The sequence below is a fragment of the Syngnathus leptorhynchus genome, chromosome 8 (assembly GCF_054491065.1).
Source record: "Syngnathus leptorhynchus isolate UIUO chromosome 8, UIUO_Slep, whole genome shotgun sequence".
Classification (NCBI taxonomy): Eukaryota; Metazoa; Chordata; class Actinopteri; order Syngnathiformes; family Syngnathidae; genus Syngnathus; species Syngnathus leptorhynchus.
In genome coordinates this window covers 1,051,306-1,064,394 of record NC_141202.1, presented here as the reverse complement: position 1 = coordinate 1,064,394, position 13,089 = coordinate 1,051,306, and the positions used below count along the sequence as shown (strand labels likewise).

The 13,089-nt window shown below is 46.2% G+C and overlaps 2 protein-coding genes across 5 annotated transcripts; one reads left to right on the top strand and one right to left on the bottom strand.

Annotated features, from left to right (window-relative positions):
• The first annotated feature begins 227 nt into the window (after positions 1-227).
• On the top strand, positions 228-3,416 carry zp3d.2 (zona pellucida glycoprotein 3d tandem duplicate 2). 2 transcript variants are annotated; one of them, XM_085919026.1, is made up of 9 exons: positions 228-819; positions 1,318-1,433; positions 1,496-1,599; positions 1,698-1,872; positions 1,950-2,055; positions 2,119-2,198; positions 2,281-2,351; positions 2,425-2,745; positions 2,832-3,416. In XM_085919026.1, exons 1-9 carry the CDS (start codon positions 349-351, stop codon positions 3,026-3,028), a joined length of 1,641 nt encoding a protein of 546 aa, XP_085775152.1. In that variant the 5' UTR covers positions 228-348; the 3' UTR covers positions 3,029-3,416. The 2 variants fall into 2 exon arrangements, with proteins under 2 accessions (XP_085775152.1, XP_085775151.1); XM_085919025.1 differs by having other exon boundaries at positions 2,119-2,207; positions 2,832-3,412.
• fli1rs (Fli-1 proto-oncogene, ETS transcription factor-related sequence) lies at positions 3,058-11,294 on the bottom strand. Of its 3 annotated transcripts, none has more exons than XM_085919027.1 (10): positions 11,172-11,294; positions 7,605-7,792; positions 7,344-7,498; positions 6,683-6,886; positions 6,470-6,571; positions 5,672-5,740; positions 5,536-5,595; positions 5,027-5,074; positions 4,793-4,879; positions 3,058-4,349 (listed from the first exon to the last, which is right to left on the bottom strand). In XM_085919027.1, the coding sequence occupies exons 1-10, from the start codon at positions 11,187-11,189 to the stop codon at positions 3,811-3,813; spliced, it is 1,470 nt and encodes a 489-aa protein (XP_085775153.1). In that variant the 5' UTR covers positions 11,190-11,294; the 3' UTR covers positions 3,058-3,810. The 3 variants fall into 3 exon arrangements, with proteins under 3 accessions (XP_085775153.1, XP_085775154.1, XP_085775155.1); XM_085919028.1 differs by lacking the exon at positions 11,172-11,294 and adding an exon at positions 10,648-10,935; XM_085919029.1 differs by lacking the exon at positions 4,793-4,879.
• Between the last annotated feature and the right edge of the window lie 1,795 nt (positions 11,295-13,089).

The window sequence follows — 13,089 nt, the reverse complement described above, 5'->3', positions numbered from 1 at the left end:
TTTTATAATACATCGCTTGAGTGGCAATTTCAAAACAAAACAAAAATGTTGGGCAGTTCCGTCTATACACATCATAAATAAAATAAATAAATAAATAGTCAATAAATATGCATGTACGTACATGAAATTTCGACGTATTTGCGATTTTCTTTCGTTATTGTAAATATTTGGTAACGGAACATTTAAATGGGAGCACCTGCCTGCTATACATCAAACGAGCAGAGGGTGGCGCCATTTAACTTGGAGAGTCATTTGACGCAGGCGACCGCTAACTGTGCTTTTTGTGAAAAAAAAAAAAAAGCGAGATCAAAACTAATCACAGTTTCAGAGCAATTCAGTGTGCTCGATATGATTTATTTTCCATTCCTTCAATTTTTGTCGCTGTTTTCCTCATTGCAAGGAGGGAAGGCGCCATTACGGCGTGCCTTAGCTCCATTCACAAACCGGACCATAACTGACAATTTGGAAAGTGTGACCTTTCCGCAGGCGTACCTAAAACTACCCGTGTTCGTCCATTCCGAGCTACCGCCGCTGGAGAAGCTCCACTTGTACCCGGTGAAAGCTAGCGGCCTCGAGTCTCTACCTAGGCCCGTCCGAGAGCGCCTGCTCCCTGGGCCAGCCATGCCACCAGGCCCGGCGGGTCATCGCACCGTGAGGACCTCGTGCAAAATGGACAAAATGCTCGTCCGAGTGCCCAAGAGCATCCTCGGTGTTGGCGAAATAAATCAGCTCAAACTGGGATCATGTCAAGCAAACAAATGGTCCAAGAATTCCATTTATTTCCTTTATGGACTCGAGCAGTGTGGAACCAAACGACAGGTGAGCTTTTAGGGGACAACATTCACTGTTGTACACTCCACCGTTCATCACAAAGTCTACACATTTAGGAAATGAACCATTTGATGGGGAAGTCACCAAATAGCAGAGCTCGATGATCTGCTTAACATCACTTGGCCAACAATTGTTTTGGCCATTTGATGTTAGATGAAGTCGCTCAGTGACTAAAAGTGTGATATTGCTGCTAGCTGACCATTTGTATTATTTAGGAGCTCTGACGTCATCTATGTACGAAACGCACTGGTTACGTCATTATTTACACCCGTAAAAATCTCCAAACCAATTTCAAAAAGTTATTTTGAGGAAGTGAATCTCTTTAAATAACGAACGATTACTTTCTACGGCAATTGTGTAAAAAACGATTGTAGGTGTGGTACTGTACCCAACAAAAGAAAAAAAAAAAAAAAAAAAAGCACAAATCCATTTTTGTTGCACTGGCGTTTACTTTGATTGTGACTTGTTTTTTTTTTTTTTGCACAGCTGATGAATGGACAGATGACCTATTGGAACACGCTGCAGTACAAGCCCGAGATGCGCCACGGCCTAATAAGAAGATCCGTGCCCTTTGCGATGCCCGTCGTCTGCAATTACACCAGGTGACTGCCACGACACGAGTCTGACTTTAGGTTATTAAAATGAAGATTTTTTTTTTGGATAGGTATCACTATTCCTACAAAGTTGGCTACCTTCCAAAAATGCGAACGCGCCACATCTTCAAAGCAATGAGGAACAGAGCCAACTTTATCCTGACACCACTGAACGGTAGCTCATCTCCTTGAAATCATTTCCAAGAATCCACATAAATGGGGAAAGGAAAAAAAGAAACAACTAACATTCCTCGTGTTGTATTCCTCCTGCAGCTCGGTGGGAAAGGCTTTCTCCGTCCGATAAGTACACCCTGGGCGAGCCCATGCGCTTTGAGGCCGAGGGTCCGTCCGTTCCCCGAGACATGAGGCTGTATGTCCACTCGTGCTATGCCACAGCCAATAAGTCGCACACCTCCGAGCCTCAATTTCCCGTTGTGAAGGATTTTGGGTAAAAAAAAAAAATCGTCACACAGCACAAAACGAATGTGTACTTTTTAACAAACAGACTTCCCTCCAACGGTGAAGGTGCGTGGTTGAAAGCAAGTACGGTCGCTCCAGATTCATCCCGTACAAGAACAACGTTGTCCGATTTTACGTGGATGCTTTCTACTTCCAAGGAATGACGGAGCAAGTGAGTAGCATTTTGCCACCTTTTCCAGGATAAAGGAATTTCAATTTCCGCTCCATTTTACAGCAACTCTACATGCACTGCACCATGTCGGCCGAAAGTGACCTTCCCACTCCCACGGCAAAGACCTGCAACTACGACACAAAGTTAGGAAGGTCTGAGATTGAATGAACTACTTGAACATCTTTGAAGGGAACTCTTTCTACTGCCATTTTGCTTCCTCCTAAGATGGGTGGAGCTCCACGGCTGGGACTGGGTGTGCGCCTGCTGCGACTCCAGCTGCGGCTCTGCTGCCACTTGTGAGAAATAGATTGACGTATTTTGCATTGTACCTTTTTCCTGAATATCACCAACAAAATTCCCATTTTCCAGCGAGCCAAGTAACCACCAGCAGAGGGTGGAAAGTGCAGCCGAGAGGGCAACCGTTCAAAAACCACAAGAGGAAGCAGCCATTGTTCTTCTCCACCACCACCACCACCACGACAGCAGCACCGTCCGTGGTGAAGACCACCTTGGAGGTCATTCGAAGCCCGACCACACTGGAACTGATTGATGCCACAGAGTTAAAATGGCCGTTTGGCGGGAGAGGAGTGGAGTGGGTAGAGGAGGAGGAGCAGGTGAAAGGTTCCGCCGTTCTGGACGAGGAGGTCTTGGAAATCCATCCAGACTTTGACCTCATCAAACATTCCCACGGTAAATCAAAACATTCTTAAAGCATGCAAAGAGCGGGCTGGGCTTTAATAAACACAATTGTGATGACCTTCTTGTGCTTTATCCAGGGCCGGCTGTGGAAAAATCCCAGATGAAGATACTGACGCTGAAGTCTAGCCGAGAGACGGCGAAGCCTGAAGCCACGGGTAAGGTGGCAGACTGGGAGTGGGAGGATGAGGAGATGGTCAAGAAGGGTTCCGCTGCGGTGGAGGTCATCAAAGAACCTCGGCGAACTTTTGAAGATATCTTTGAGTTTGACCAATAAAGCCCAACGCCGCAACCACAGGAGTCTCATTGTTAGCTACAGGGAACATTTATTAACATGAGTAAATGAGGCCTTGCTACATCATGGAATATTCTGTACAAAAGTCTTGCAAGTCAAGTTTCAAACAAGTTCTTTGCAGTGGATTGAAGAAGTCTACACACCCCTCTCTGTTCAAAGCCAGTTTCATATTGGGAGAAAAAAAAAAAAGATGAGACCTAGATGGATGACCTATAAAATATCTTAAGAGAAGCAAAAATCAACAGCTTATATCATGCAGTCAGTTGCACAAGTGTGCACACCCTCTTCTACCTGGGAGGTCACATAGGAAATGGGACTCAATGCACACCTGTCCCAATTTAAGGTGCCCCTGATCGACAACAAATCAAATGCATTTGCTTTAATAGTTCATTTGGTGGCACTCCTATTTAACTTGAATGTGATTAATCCTCACCTCATCCACGGAGGTACATTAGATCAGTAGTTGATTTTTACTTCCCTTTTTTGAACAAACTAAACAAAAAAAGGCTGGAAAAAGTTTTGAAATGCTTGCTATGGATGTGTCGACCTTTTTTTTTTTTTTTAATATCCGCTCTACTCAGAGAAGAGAAACTTGGTTCCATAATTGAATACAGTAAATACAGCGTGTCATCAATATATTCATAATATCCCAGGAAGAGTATACAAGCGTCCGTTTGTCCGTCCAACCTTTCTTTCCAGCAAGAATGCCCGTTTTGGAACAAAACTCATCTTCCCCCTTTTTTGGAATATGAGTGTGCCCGCGCTCAGTAATATGAGCTCAGGTGGGAATGGCTGGTGGGATGTCTGTTCATGGCCGCCCCGGGGTAGATGGGGCTGCTGGGTGAGTTCCAATACGTGGACGGCGGGCCGAAAAAGTTCCCGGGCGAGACGGGCATGGGCGGCGGCGGGTGGCCCGTCATGAAGTTCATTTTGGGCTGGTGGCTGTGATAAGGCTGCACGTAGGACATCTCCGTCTGGTACTTGACCATGGCGCCGCCGCCGCTGTCAGCCGCCTGGTGGTTCTGGTGCGTCTGCGAGATGCCTTGGAAGTCAAACTTGTAGGCGTAGCGCTTGCCGTGCACCTTGGTCATGATGTTCTTGTCGTAGTAGTAGCGCAGGGCCCGGCTCAGCTTGTCGTAGTTCATGTTGGGCTTGCTCTTGCGTTCGCCCCAACGCTTGGCCACCTCGTCGGGGTCGGTCATCTTGAACTCGCCGTTGGTGCCCTCCCAGGTGATGATGCTGGCGTTGTTGCTGTCCGACAGCAGCTCCAGCAGGAACTGCCACAGCTGAATCTGACCTGAACCTGTCCACAAGTTGTGTCTCACTAGCGAGTCATGAAACTGGGCGGACGCATCTATCGTGGCAGGAAGCATGAAAAAGTCTCAAGGACTCGGGTAAACATTTACAGGAAGTCAGACGTTTTGGTTTTCAAGCGGACGTTTTTAAGATCCAATTCGGCTATTGGGACAAAAAAAAAAAAACTAGTCAGCCTGTGATATCGGTGTCACTACTGGACAGGAAATGAGTGGACATGTCTTCTTGTCATAGGACGCGCGATGGAAGTCTCAAGGACCTAAGTCGGCCATTTTAGTTTGACGTCGACAGTTTGGGAGCGGCTAAACGGTTTGGCGGTCATTTGAAGCCGTGGAAAACAGATGCACACGAGATGATGATGACTTTCCCCATATTTCAATCAACAAATGGGACCTTTTCACCGTTTGATATATTTTTGGACAGTGACCTTACCCACAGGCCTTTGGGCGCTGAGGTCAGGCAGCTTGTGCGAACTGTGCCTGCCTGTTCGCTTCTTGGACGAGCGGGCGGCTTGGCCTTCTGTGAGGAAAAGGCAAAAGGTCACCTCCGCCTGGAACGTTTATGCCAGGCAGGCTCTCACTTTTTTTTTTTTTCTCGCCTTGCCATCACAGACAGTGCAAAGGCCCCATTTGTTTTGTTCCACTTATTCTAGGATAGTTTCCTTACCTGGGTTTGCTAGACGGCTGCTAATGGGCCCTAATGTCTGATAGGGGTCTGGAAAGAGTCACAAGAAGACATTAAAAGGTGGCAGTGAAGGGAAGCAGGCCCATTTCACCAACTAAACAAAAACCATCTTGCGTCTCAGTTGACTATACACCAGACAATAAATGACGCTACTAATCGATCAATCGATTTAGATACACGGCACACCTATTCAACGCAATATTGGGTCGCACCGCTAGATGGCAGCATTGCAGCTTAGGTCACTTTCAATGGGAGTAGGGTCGCTTTCTTGATAGGGTGATCATCTCCACTTTTCTGTGGCTATATAAATGTTGAATAGCTAATTGGAACAAGCGCGTGGTGTTTTTATGACTACTTTTAAAGTGTCACTTGATGAGCCTCCCTTTTTATGGATTGGTTTCAAATTGTCCTGTAACTGCCATCGGCGTGGTGTCCATTTTTCAGGCCAGATAAGTTCATTAGCATGAGCTGCACTTGATGATGTGTCAAACCTTGGCCGATTCTTGTTACCGCTTCTGTCACTCTGCTGTGTTGATGCTCCATGGTGGTACCTAGCGAGAAGGAAGACGGCCAGACGTTTTGAGGTGTTGGAACGAATCACGTTCCGTACGTTGATTCCTTCCTTACCTTTGGCCACTACCGTCATGCCGTTTGTACTCCAGCTGTTCCTGCGGCCAATCTCGTCAAAACTGCTTTCTGCGCACAACAGAACAATGAGACTGATGAGTACCACGCTTGCAGAGCATCAGCAGAATCTTTTCAAGTGGCCATTGAAGCTTCGGCGGGAAGGAAGTCCGGCAATGGGCCAACGGGACGATAAGAAGTCAGAAGGTTCTGGAGATGACCCCGTAGTTTCTTGGGTGAGCTTTCTTTTGTTTAAGCCATCTCTGTCTCCACCAGATTGTGAGTTGTGTCCCAGCAGTGCGACCTAGCGCGAGCCCCCCACCCCCCCACCCCTACTTCCTGTGCCATTGCAGCTGCTTCCTGCCTGAAACAGCCTGTTGAGTTTGGGATTCATCGGTCGGGGCCAGCGTTGTGCCAAGGAACCTCCTTCGACCGGTGAAACGACGTAACGCGGCTCTGAACTCTCGGCGCATTGTTTCTTGACGCCGAGCTGGTTCCCGCTCTCTCGTTCGGTCGTGATAAGCTGAGAATTCGGTCATCACGCTTGGACGATACGAGCGGAACCTCTCGTTGGTCAGGGTGGGACTTTTCATTTGGGGAAGGAGAATTGAAGAAGGCCACGTTTACGTAAGTTTGGGCTCACAAAGCAATATCAAATGGATCCAGTGGAACCTAGTCACGGGCTACTGATTACCAGTTTGATGTCGATTGTTGGCTTGCGGACTCAATGGTGAGTTCCTGTCATGTTTTGGGGACTTCTCGGTAGGTAGATGGAGATTGGCAAATGAAAACAAGTCTCACCAGCTTTGACCTGAAGTCGAGGCTGCGGTGCCGGCTGCTGAGGCGGCGGCGGCGGCGGCGTGTTGGTGGAGACGGTCGTGGAGTACGAGAAAGTTGGACTACCTGGCGGGAAAGACCGAGACTAGAGTGAACTACCAGTATGAAATAATATCACCTTATATTTGGTCGTCCGACTTAAAAATAGCCCGAGGCAGGAAAAGGGCGTGGCCTTACTCTGCCGGAGGTAATTGAGGTGCGAGAGCAGGATGTCAGCGTTATAGGCGGACGTGAGGTGCATCATGTCCTCTTTGGTCAGCTTGCACAAGGCCTTGCCGTCCAGCGCTTGGAAGAGCATGACGTCCACTTCCTCTAGGACGTACTCTTTGATGGCCCAGTCCAACCACTGACGCACATGGTCCTGTGTCCACACCTCGGGATCTGATATTGGGAAGAGAGCGGGAAGTCTAGCGTTAATGTATTTGTGATGGTTGATTCAAATGGAGTAAGCGCTGTTGATTCACTTGAAACCATTTGAGGATTCTAGGAATCAAATTGGACTCAATTGGAATATCTTGATGTCCAATCCAAAAATGTGTCACGGCAGGAAGGGTTGAGTCATTTCCAGGAACGAAACAATGAGAGCACCTTTGAGTTGCCCGTATTTTAGCGGTGCGCCGAATTGTTACGCCTCACAATGCCATGCCCAATGTGTGGCAATATCCCCAGATTATGACGCAATGACTGACTCCTCGGTGAGTCTCATCCGATTCCTCGGTGACTCGGATGGAGGAAAAGTCCGACTGACTCATTGAAACGCTCGCCGTCACCCAACTCGGCACGGTCCGTTCAAAGGTTCCGATAGAAAGGATTGCGGAGCGAGCGATCCGATGCTCACCTGCCGGTACGATGACGCGCTTCTCCTCCGTGGGGGTAACGCCGGGCGGGCTGGCGCGGGCTTCCGGATACGAGGGCTGGTACGGCATGGGGACGCCGTCGTTGCTCATGTGGCGGGAGCGCTTTGTCACGCTGCAGTCCACCGGGGACTCGTGGCTACCACGCACCGAGGGACCATTTCGAACAAATCATTAGAAATACTCTTTTTTTTGGTTTAAGTTCAATTCAGCTCCAAAGGGATTTTGATTCCGTCGTGACTCACTTGGTTCCGTTGACATGCTCGCTTCTCTTCTGCGCCGTGGCGGCGGGCGGCCATTCGGGTTCGGCGGGCTCGGGGCTCTGCTTGAATCCGCACGGCGACGTCATCTCAGTCTTCATGTGCATGGCGGCGGTGGTGGTGTAGGGCGGCTCGTATATGGGCTGCTCCTCGCTCACCACAGACAGCGCTTCCTGTGCGACACAGCCAGTGGCAGGGTCAGTGCCTGGCTATTTGATTACCACAAACCACAAGATAGCAAAAAAAAAAAACAATTCAATTCGTGTCCGAAAGATGATTCGTGAGATGACAAGTGTTTGAAAAGCATCAGCGGTCTTTGACCGCAGCGCAAGCGAGTCGTAGGCGCGAGTAGGTGGGCTCCAACGGAGCTTTCAGATCTTCAAGATGGCACGACGCGTTGGTGCGCCTGCGCCTGCGCCTGCGTGTGCGTCCACCACCACCACCACCGCAACAACTACGACGTCCGGAGCCTGAGAAGCATGTTTGTTTAGAGGAGCCCAGCATTGTCTTTTGGGCCTCGCACGTCAGCGGTGTGCTTTTTCAGCGGCCGACAGGAAACCCGGCCGCCATGTGCAGTAGAACCTTTTGGCACGGGCCCACGGAGAGGAAGTTGAAAAGATGTGGGTCATTTTGAAATCTGCAAAACACCCTGTGGTCAAGGGTGGTGGTGGTGGTAGGGGAGAGGCAAGGTCAGCCCGCAGCCAAACCATTGTTGTTGTTGACTTAGCTCGTCTCGTAGCATCGTCGTGACCGCTATTAATCGGTAAAGACACCATGGAACGGGTTGCCAATCAGTTATTATGACTTGGTTACCTCGTCGGCTGATTCTGATCGACGTGGAGCGCTGGAACAACTCGAGTCAAATATGAGTGTGCAGAAGTGAAAAAAGGGCCCGAAAGTGGCACCTAACGGCCTGGCCCGCCTTAGATACGACTAATCCTCAAGAGTAGAGAGCGCAGCAGTTGTTTTTCCATGGCTGGCTGGCTAACCACAAAGCAGCGCTAATGCAACGGCCTCTCGGAGAGCGCCGCCTTTTTCTGCAACCAGCGTTGTTGTTTGTTTTTCGTAAGAGCCAGCAACTTCCACACAAGTCAGCAGCTACCTATTGCGTCACACCCGTCTTGCCCAAAACACAAGCGCTGGCTGCTCCAGGCCCAAAAATCGATCTGATTGTTGTAAGTTGTCGAGAGCGTCGATCGCTTTTGACACAAGTGATTGTCAGGTGTTAAAGTTCGCACCCCTGTTCCGCCTTTCCGCCATCTGATAACGGCCCCCCCAAGGAAAATGGCTGTTTTGTTTATACTCTGCAGCAACAACACAGGTATAGCGCACACTTTTGCAAAAGAAGATTTTATAGGAGGAAAGGGTTTTTTTTCGTGGGGGGGTATAAAACAAACTGGCGTCATATTATGAGAAAAATAGTTTCTGAAAATGTTAGACATTGAGTGAAAAATGCTCAAATTTGATTTGACCAGTTCTTTTAACATGAGAAAAAGTGAAAACCTTACATTGTTAGTCAAGTTAAAAAATTACAAAATGACTTGTATTTTTTGACAGTAAAATGTATAATTGTGACATATTATGAACTTTGATTTTTGAACAGGAATAAAAATGGGATTGTTTAACAAAGATTGTCAAAATGTTACGAGAATTAAAAACTTATTTTACCAGTGGGACTTACTTTAAAGATGATCATGATACGTTCACTAAACTAGGCCAAAATATTTTAGTTCGAAAGAAAGCCAATTGTTTTCAAACACTATTTTAGGAGAACATAGAAAATTGTACAAAAAAAAACAATCCAAAATTTTGTAGCTGGAGTTTAAGTCACCATTTTACAACAAACATGTTTTGCCGAGAATAAAAGTTAAAAAAGTCCCAATAATCATCGTCACACACACATCTGGGTGTGGTGAAATGTGTCCTCTACATTTAACGTGTGATTTTCATCCAGTCTTTGTGAAATAATAATTCTTTTTTATTTACAAAATGGTGGAAATATGACTTTATCAAATTTGTATTTTTTTGTCATTTAGATTTGGGGGGAGACTTTTGAGGAAATGAAGAATAGAATTTAATGACAGATCACTTTTTGTATGTTAAATACTTAAGCTTTTGGCCATAATGTTTTAAGGAGCCTCTTTTAATTTCACCCGATTATTTGAAACAACATAATCCACATCCTTTTGTGGTTTTAAACGTAGCCGTGCTATCTAACTATCGAGGTGCCCTTTTTTTTTTTGCAAGCAGTATGAGTCCTTTGACAAAGTTGTGCAAAGGTTGCGAGCGTGTCTGAGGCCCCCCCAAAAAAGCAGAAGTAAAAGTTAACTTGAGCTGATTTTGCAAACTGTGTGTTTTTTTTCCCCCTTTCGCTAAAAGTTGTCTCCAGTCAAAGCTTTTTATTTTTCCTCCTGATTTTGACACTTTGAAAATGTTTTAAAGTCTGTGTCTCTATGGTCCAGGCAGCCGGAAATATGTGCGGAAAGTCTGAGGTTTGAGACAGGAAGCCTGCTGAGTTGAGATAACGACACCTGACGAGCGCTCCCGTTTGCAGCTATAAATTAGACTTAAAATAAACCCCACCAAATACACGCACGCACGCACACACACAATCGACGCGAGAGAAAACTTTGCGCAGGCCATTGTGTGCGAAAGAATGTGCATGTGACACGTTTTTTTTTTTAACATGAAGACCCATTCCGATTAAAACATCGTTTTTTTCACTGTCAAATTCGTTAATATACAATATAATATTCGTCATATCACGCGAGACACGCCTTTATTTTGAAAATATGTCAAATAGGACTTCCTCAATCTATGCATAGGCCTTTTTTTTTTTTTTGTAAAGCCAAAACCCGTTTAGAAATAAATGAAATATAGAATTAGTAAGTGTTGTTTTATAGGAGGATTATCAAAAATACATATGTATCGAATGTTAGCGATGTCAAATCGGCACTTTCTAGACTGCCTTTAAACTCTCGGTCGAATGAAAAAGTCAAAAGAGTAATAACATCATGAAATAAAATACCGCTTTTGCACGTATTTGGTCTCCCAGTGGCCATCCACGATGCCCTGAGGGACACCTGCCGCTCCATTCTTGCGCACAGCTTCGACGCTAAATTGCGCTCGTCACCTCTTTGATAAAAATAAAATAAAAAAAATCCAATCAAATAAATCCACGCGTCGTGTCCGTGCCGGTCGGTTCGGTTGAGTTGCAGCGGCGGCGTAGTATAAACAACAACAAAAGTGATGAGATAAATACCGGGCCGCTGAGAAGACTAAAAAATGGCCTGTTGTTTTTTTTGGGTGCGCGCGCTAATTAGTGTCCCTTTTGATGGCGAGCGTGGAGGCAAAGCAAGAGATGCGGCGGGCGGTTAACTTGTGTTTTTCTAGCTCCGACATACAACCACGAACGGGAAGGAAGAGGAAATTTTGTACAAGAAGGAAAGAGTGCAGAGGACTCTCTCACTCGCGGTGTGGGTGGAAGAAGGCTTCGGGTCGTGCGCGTGGAAAGTCCACGACAAGTTCAACAAGGCAAACGCACGTCCTTACCTTGATGGTGCAGTCCATATTGGAAGCGGCTTGCTCATTGAACGCGTGCTTTGAGCTGCTCAATTATTTGCGGGCTTCAATTGACGCTGAGGTGCATTGACTCGATGGCGCAAACCATTGTGGTGCTCTTTTTTTTTTTTTTCTTTTTTTTTTCTGCTCGCGCACCATAAACCGGATGGCAAGCTTTCTCTCTCTTGCTCGCTCTCTTTTCTGTAAAGTGGGAAGTGAAGTCACCCTTGCGTTCAAACAACAATTTTCCACGTGATCTCATCTTCGATTGTAGATGATTTATGTGAGCAAAGAGAATTGGAAATGATTGAATGACACTTCATAGGATGCCAATTTGGGTTGAAATTTACATCAACCCGGCCAGGCTGCTTGGTCAATTTCGCTCCCATTTTTTTTTCAAACCCCAAAAAAGTCAAAGAAAAGAAATTGGATGTAGATGGGAAACATTATGGATGAATCCACCTGTTTTCATCCATATCAACGGGCGCCCAGTGTGCCGCCTGCTTTCGACTAAAAAAATAAAAAACGTCACCGTTGCCTCAGGTTACGACCAATCCTGCTCACTTTACAAATATCACATGACCAACCTCAGAAAACAGGTGAGCCAGCCGCCATTAGGCAAAATGGCCGCCCATTGATATGGTTAGAAATGGGTGGAGGTTTCAGCTTTAAAAAAAATATATATATATATATATTTTTTTTTCCATCAAACAAGATTTTTATGACCGGCTCAAGGTCACCTTGTATTGTCGGTAAAATTGTGTGGCCGACTTTGATAGGTAAGTAACCTGAATTTCTGGCACCATTTCAAAGCACACAAGTGACTTGTCACACTAAAATATGTCTTGAGTGTTCCCAGAATAGCTGCTTGGATGTTTACGTGCGGCGTCATTTTCCAGGTGATGCCTTTTGTTGATCCCAGCTTTCCTGTCAGACACAATGAAGGAACATTCCCTGGCAACTTCTTTTGCTTTGTGATCCTCTCCACTCCACTCCACTCCACTCCACTGACTCATTCTGTCTGTCTGTCTGTCCAGCCAAGTTCACACGCATACAGAAATGCGGCGAGAGAGCCGTAATAAAGCATCGCGCGATCTGAAAAAAATAAATAAAATGTGCTGGAAAGTCTCAGGTATCAAACTTTGGCCATCATTGTCCACCACTGTAGCTCTTCCCCTGGTAACAGTTGATGTAAAAAGTCAGAATGATATCACAATTGCTTTTAGTGGAAAGAACGGTCCCTAAACTCCTTCGGTTGGGATTCCTAAACTTGCCGGCAGTTAATCAGCCCGTTTCTTGTGTAACTTTAGCCGCCTTGTTTGCCAGCCAGCCAGCCAGGGTGAGGTGGGTGAGGTGGGTGAGGCTCCCCAATCACGACTCAGCGACGCGCACGATTTCAGCCCACTTTTCCAGATGGAGTGTGTGTGTGTGTGCGTGTTGTGTGAGAGAATAGCCGACTAGTGTTTGTTTATATAAGGCTTTGGAGGGAGGCCTTATCTGCAGCCACCACTCATGCTGAGATTTCAAGACTTTCTTCATCAACCAGCCTGCGCTCGTGCGCGCGCGCGTCTTGAACTGGCCATTGTTTCAGCCAAATGCCTCCTAAAGATACACACTGATTTTTTTTCTTCTCTCTGCCTCCACATCATTATGAAGAAGCGACAAATGCAACAAAAATGACGCATTTCACTTCAAATACGGGCAGTTCCGATGTTGAACAAACCAAAAGCATCTTTAAAATAAAACTAAAACGTTTATTATGAGCGATATCGCGTGTGTTGTTGTTTTTTGTGGCCAAGTTGCGTTATCCGTTATTAGCGCATTTATTGCTCGTTCGTTGCAGCTAGTAAGAGAATAACAATTTTTGTCTATAAATTATTCATGTGTTGATTGGTCACAATGACATTCT